We start from the raw sequence: 6,315 nt of genomic DNA on the forward strand, positions 1-6,315 counted from the left end.
ATGAGACTTTTGGGTATCAACTGCGATACTTTTTACATTTGGAGGTTCTGTAGCTCAAATAACAGAGAATGCTTGCAACGCCAAGCTCATGGGTTTGATTTCCAGGGAATTCACTATAGAAAAGTTAAAGCTAAAAGAATAAATATACTTTTTTTACTAATTTGGAAGAGGCTTTGGTAACATTATCTTGGTAACACTTTAGTTTAGCATCCAGTTCTCACTGTAAACCCTAACGCTCAAAATACTTCATTGGTTTGAGTAGGACGAACTTAAATTGAACAAATTAATTCAGTTAAATTTACTGTTATGAGTATTTAGAACTTTCTTTTTCTTTTGAGTTCACAGAACTGATATATTTCAAGTAAACTGAACTGTTTTGAGTTGGATGAACTCATTTCTTTTCATTTAGACTAACTTAAGTTTAACTGAAACTGGGCTGGGATTTTTATTTCCCATTGTCCATGGCACTCGAAAGGGAGAGTAAATGCTAAAATTAAGTGTTATATAATGGGGTTTTTTTTTTGCAAAATTAATGGTTAAGGATGTTTAGTAGTGATTAATGTTTTGTTATGCTAATTTAGGCCCCATTTACACTAGTTCGTTTTCATTTTAAAGTAAAAACGACCCTTGTCTACACTGGTGTTTCCACAGCATTTCAGAAACGATCTCTGTCTATACTACACGACCAAAAATGCATGTCACATGACCCTTCATGCACACTGGGCATGTGCATACAAGTTGCCTTTTGCGCAAAAAAAAAAAAAAAAGGCAGAGTTTAACTGCACAATGGCTGCTAAAAATTACAACAAAGCCAGCAAATATTGCAGTTCAGTCTCTATGTTATTGTTTACACGGTCATCAAGGATACGCAGAGCGTGGGCAGCCATGCCATCGTTTTCAAAAGTCTCCATTTTGGTGTGTTTATACTGAAACGCAACCCCTGCGTTTTCAAACTAAAATGGAGTCTGCAGCGTTTTCGAAAGTCTTCGTTTTTGAGGTTCGAAGTGTAAATGACAGGCGTAACCATAGCAAAAACGCATAAGTGTAAACTAGTGCACTACAGGGCCTTAGAAGAGTTTCTGTTAATGTGAGTTTTTGGAGAGTTTCCATTATGGTGACAAGTGGCACATGTGGCTTGGTTTGAGAGCAGGTAAGTTACATGCTTTAAGTTGTTATACTCATTCAGTAAGTGCTATACCATGCTATTGTTAACATGTTAGCAAATTAGCAAGTTTCTGAATTAGTTTGTTATAGCTAGCAACATATTTCCGTTGAGATAACCTGATAATTTTAAGTTAAATGTTTAAATGAGTGTACTCAAATATTTCAAGTTAAGAACAATAAAAATGTATGAGTACAAAGTCTCATTCAACTTTTTTGAGTTCTGACAACTTATTACAGTGAAGTAAATAACTCATTTGATTTGCAAGAACTCAGAATAAAAAAGTTAATTAACTAAATCTTTTAAGTTAATTGCTATCAAAATGTATTGAGTTAGCTAACTCAGTACTTCAAGTTAGGAGCAATTAACATGCATGTGTACCACAAACTCAAAACTTGATAGTTCTGCTTACTTAAAATTGGGAACATCATAACTCAAAAAAATTGATGTAACCAACGCTATCTCGCAACCAATTCGTACCTATTTTACGAGGTGGCTAATTCACACAATTTGTCTAAACCCCAGTGATGGGTAGGTTTAGGGGTGGGGTTAGAGGTAGGTCATTCGTACGAATTTGGCAAATCGTAAAACAGTACAATTTAGCAAAAAAAAAAAAAAAAAACGTATGAATTTGTACAAGTGAGGTCGTACGAATTAGCCACCTCATAAATTTACGTACGAATTGCCGTGAGATCAGGTTGATGTGACTGGTTACCTCAAATTTTTTGAGTTAGCCCAACTAATTGAGCTTTATAGTGTAGGATATTGGCTGTCTACATCCCTTAATCCTACCCAATACCTAAACTTAACAACTGCCTTACTAACTAGTAATAAGCAGTAATTAGGTGTTTATTGAGGCAAAAGTGGTAGATAATAATTAGTTAATAGTGAGAATTGGACCCTAATCTAAAGTGGGACCAGACATTCTACTACTATAAGTAACTTTGCAACTACATGTCAACTTATTCTACTAACCCAAACAGTCTACTAATACTCTAGCGTAATAGAGTTAGTTGACATGTAGCTGCATGTAGAATGTCTAAAGTGGTCTCTCAAATTACAGTGTACATATATCTAAAGTATCTTGCATTGCAGTTTATCAATTCACACATTCTCTGGGAATCAAACTCATGACCTTGGTGCTTTGCGATACAGAAACAATCATTAAACGTGAGCTGCTTTGAACTGTCATCACGTAGCTCGATAATGACTCAGGAGGAGAAGACGCATGTTTGTCCCTTTGGATTTACCAAGAAAATCTCACAAACTAGCATTTGTCTGCAGATGCATTACAAGAAACGTGACAGAAAGATGCACATTAAACATCGTCAGTACATGATCACTGTACGTTTTCAGACCAACAAAACACGTCGAGCAGACTTTGATCCACATTTAAAGCTCAGAAGGGCGACGTCTTCATGTATGCGATCGTGTTCTGTGTGGCCCATTAAGACACACAGGTTATTGTCGGAGCAGACGTGAACGGTGCAGGGGTCACACAGTGGTATGTTTACACAGCCAGACCACACAGATAAAACAACTACACATAAACCATTATAGGAACTAATATCACTCCAGACATCATCACACATGTGCACCAGGTGTGTGTGTGTTATACAGAACATGGAAAACACACTCAGGGGTCTGTGCTCTTTTCCATTTCACAGTCAAAGCAAATACGCCAAAAGTATCGCAATGACAACGTATTGATTCGTCACAAATTTTCTTCCTTTTAAGGATCCCATAGCAAAAGGTCCCAAATACATTCATAATAATGCGGCCACTAGAGGGTGCAAACTAAATACTAGCAGAGCAAAGAAGCAAAAAGAACAACTTCTCTGTGAAAACAGTGAGAACAGCAAAGCTAAAATTCAATTAATCTTCATTGCATTAAACCCTGTAGTGAATGTAAAACTTTAAATTCACATACATGAGCTGCAAACAGGACAAAAAGATGGGCGAGTGTGAATACAGGATTTCTAGGGAGTTCAATGAATCGCACGGCGTGCAGTAACTCTCAATATAAAATAGGCAAATTTGATTTAACAATTTAGTTCCAACACCATGTGTAACAATAGCCAGTTATTTAGACTTTGAGATATCTTTATCAATAATTAGAATTTTTCAGCTAAATATTTTGCGCACTTTGCCAATCATAAGTTTAAAACATTACTAGTGTATAGTAGGCTTTATCCTAACAATGCAATATATATTTGAAAAATAACAATAAAAAATGTCATATAATTCTAATTATACATAAAATAATCAAACAATTATATATAGTTATTCAAAATACAAAAATGCTTTGATGATCATAAATGTAATGAAATAATGTGACTGATCATGTTATGTTCTTTTAAAATACTACGCAGCTGATTTACTGTACATGCCGCCATATGACATCCCATTGACAAGCCAAATCCTCAGTCTTCTCTACTTGAGTGTATGTAGCAAAAAAATACCACTTATATGCACAAACATTCACATCAAATAACCTCCTACACGCTTTTGCACAAGAATCTTCACTGTGGTCCATATGCACGCTAGTTCTGTCATATTTTTTCTCCACGTCAAACATGCTAAAATATAACACAATGCCTGTCAGCACAGCTGTAAATCAAAAACACACCTAACAGTGTACAAGGGGTCAAAGTTCACTCCTTTAGCTATGTGCTTTTCCTGTAGGTTCTGCTGAAATTATGTCATGCATGAAAAGTAATGCATGCTCCAAGTGTTCCAAGTATCCAAGTGTCAGGAGGACAAACTAAAAATACTGGGAAAACACAACCGACAAATCTTTATATTGGTATAGATGTTTTTTTGATCATAATGTGATAAGAAGATGCAACACCAGTAAAGTGTTTTAGCATTACTATTATTAATCCAAACAAACACTAAGGTAAAGTGTGACCATATATTTATTATGATCAATAGCAACAACAAGAGAGCGGTGTTGTTCCTAATTTTCTTATTTCAGAAGCACATACAGTCTAAAAATACATGATTCCGGTTATAATTGTCATCAATAACAACAATATGAGCTTTTAATTCGCGAGCAGCTCCAGTAAACAAGCACGCGGCGCTCGTACTACTTCTGCGTATTAATTCCGTTCCTTAGTGTATTTGCGATGAAAAGCAGCAGCAATACGCGTACCTGGTCTCTCTGCAGACAGGGCAGAGACGTCCTCCTGTGAGATTTGCTCCTGGACTGGCCGTGCTGTGCCATGTCTGACGAGACTACGGAGCTGGACCTCCTGCGCCTCTTAAATACTGGAATATCTCCCCTCGATCCCTCCCGGTGTGATGCGCCCTGCTCCGGCAGCAGTCTGTCCGCATACCTCGCCAGCAGGACCCCCAGCACCCCGAGCAGGTACGCCAGGTAGGGTCTCCAACTGGCGCGCACCTTCTGCAGCGACAGCAGCGACACGGTCCTGATGATGCTGATGAAGAGGAGCACGGAGATGCCCTGACCCAGCCGCACCACCATGAGCGCCCCGCTGGCCAGGCAGGCGAGCAGCACCAGCGCGGTGGCCGTGAACGAGTACAGCTGCTGCGCATCCAGCAGCGACTGCGCCGCCGCTTCGCCCAGATGGCACACGGTGAGCAGGAACACGGCCGTACGGATGAGCACCCCGCAGCGGAGCAGATACACACCCACCCAGAAGAAGGCACACACGAGCGTGAAGACGGGCGAGAGCAGCTGCCACACGAGCTCCACGAGCGTCACCAAGTGCAGCGCCGGAGATCCCGAGTGCGCGTGTGCGCGCTCCGCGTCCCAGTCCGCGGACTGATGAGCGAGCAGCGCGAGGAGCACGGACAGCGAGGCGACGCACACGGCCGAGGAGAGGCTCCTACGGCTCCGCAAGCAAGAGTGCCAGCAGTCCTGCTCCACGGGAGTGACACAAGTGCGCACATAGCCGTTGCGCACGGATTCCAGTGCCATCGGTCACGGGAGAGCACGCGTACGCGCTCGCGCACACACGCATTAATGCGCAGAGCCGCTGTTCCTTTTCACGTGAGTGAGTGAGTGAGTGACTTTCGAGCAGCGGACTGCCACGAGTTCGCCTTCAACGCATCCTCGCGTGAAAACACAAGTCAGAAGTGAAGCCGGGGTGCGCGGAGGAGGAAAGTGAGCCCCTTTTCTTTGCAATGCGTAAAATCCCCCATCGTCTTACGATCCAGAACGAGGAATAACTCCTGATGTTTCTAGGCCACCACCATCATCATCATCATCAGTGATCTCCTTCCCTCTGCGCTTCCTCTCTTTGTCTTCCTCTCGTGCTCTCGTATATCGCTGGATTATTCCCCCTCTTGGATCATTTTCCCGCGTGGAAACTCTCGCTGCAGAAAGATTTCCTTGACTTTTGGATCATATTGGCGGGTGTCCCGTCGCTCGCGAGGCGGTCCTTAAAACAGCGCGCGAGCTGCGCTCCGTTGCTCCGTATCAGCAGCCAAACGATGATCCTGATCAGACCCGTTCAAAGCATCAATCAGTTGATTTACTGATTTCAGCTGCGCGCGCCCATGTGTATTTTTAAAACTCACCTACATCACACTTAGAAAAAAAAAAAAATAGTAACTAACCGAACTATAAAAATCAACTTTATTTTATTTTTATGATGAAATTGCACATGACTTTCGAATACACTTAGAGGTGGTGTTTTTGACTTTACCACGCAAAACACATTTTTTAAGTCACGTGTGATTTATTTTCTTGCTTTCTGACTGATTTTTCTTTTACAGTAAAATATTATTGTTCATTAACATTCACTAATAGTCACAATTCCCTGTGATATCAAACATCAATCACTCTTTGGATTTCATGCTTTAAAAATGCTGGGTTAAAGACAACCCAAGTTGGGTTAAATATGGACAAATCCAGCAATTGGGTTGTTGTGAACCAGCGGTTGGGTTAAATGTTTGATCAGCCTGCTGGGTAGTTTTATTGAACTCAACTATTGTTTAAAAATGACTATATGATTTGCTTAAAATGAACCCAAAATATGTTGGAAATTAAAAATCAGACACATAATTACTAGAGGCAACAATAATAATCAAAAGGTGAACATTTATTAATAAACAATTTAATATATAAACATATACAATAAACATACTTTGGGTTCATTTTAAGCGAGCAATACAGTAATTTTTAA

The 6,315-nt window shown here is 40.3% G+C and overlaps 1 protein-coding gene across 3 annotated transcripts in view; it reads right to left on the bottom strand.

The window, feature by feature from the left end:
* The window catches only part of pde3a (phosphodiesterase 3A, cGMP-inhibited), a 128,718-nt gene extending 122,955 nt beyond the window's left edge, over positions 1-5,763 (bottom strand). For all 3 annotated transcript variants that reach the window (XM_048155744.1, XM_048155743.1, XM_048155742.1), the window contains exon 1: positions 4,317-5,763. In XM_048155744.1, coding sequence (XP_048011701.1) covers positions 4,317-5,105 — 789 coding nt within the window. In that variant the 5' untranslated portion in view covers positions 5,106-5,763. The remainder of the gene's footprint in view (positions 1-4,316) is intronic.
* Between the last annotated feature and the right edge of the window lie 552 nt (positions 5,764-6,315).

This window comes from Megalobrama amblycephala, linkage group LG14 (genome assembly GCF_018812025.1).
Source record: "Megalobrama amblycephala isolate DHTTF-2021 linkage group LG14, ASM1881202v1, whole genome shotgun sequence".
Lineage (NCBI taxonomy): Eukaryota > Metazoa > Chordata > Actinopteri > Cypriniformes > Xenocyprididae > Megalobrama > Megalobrama amblycephala.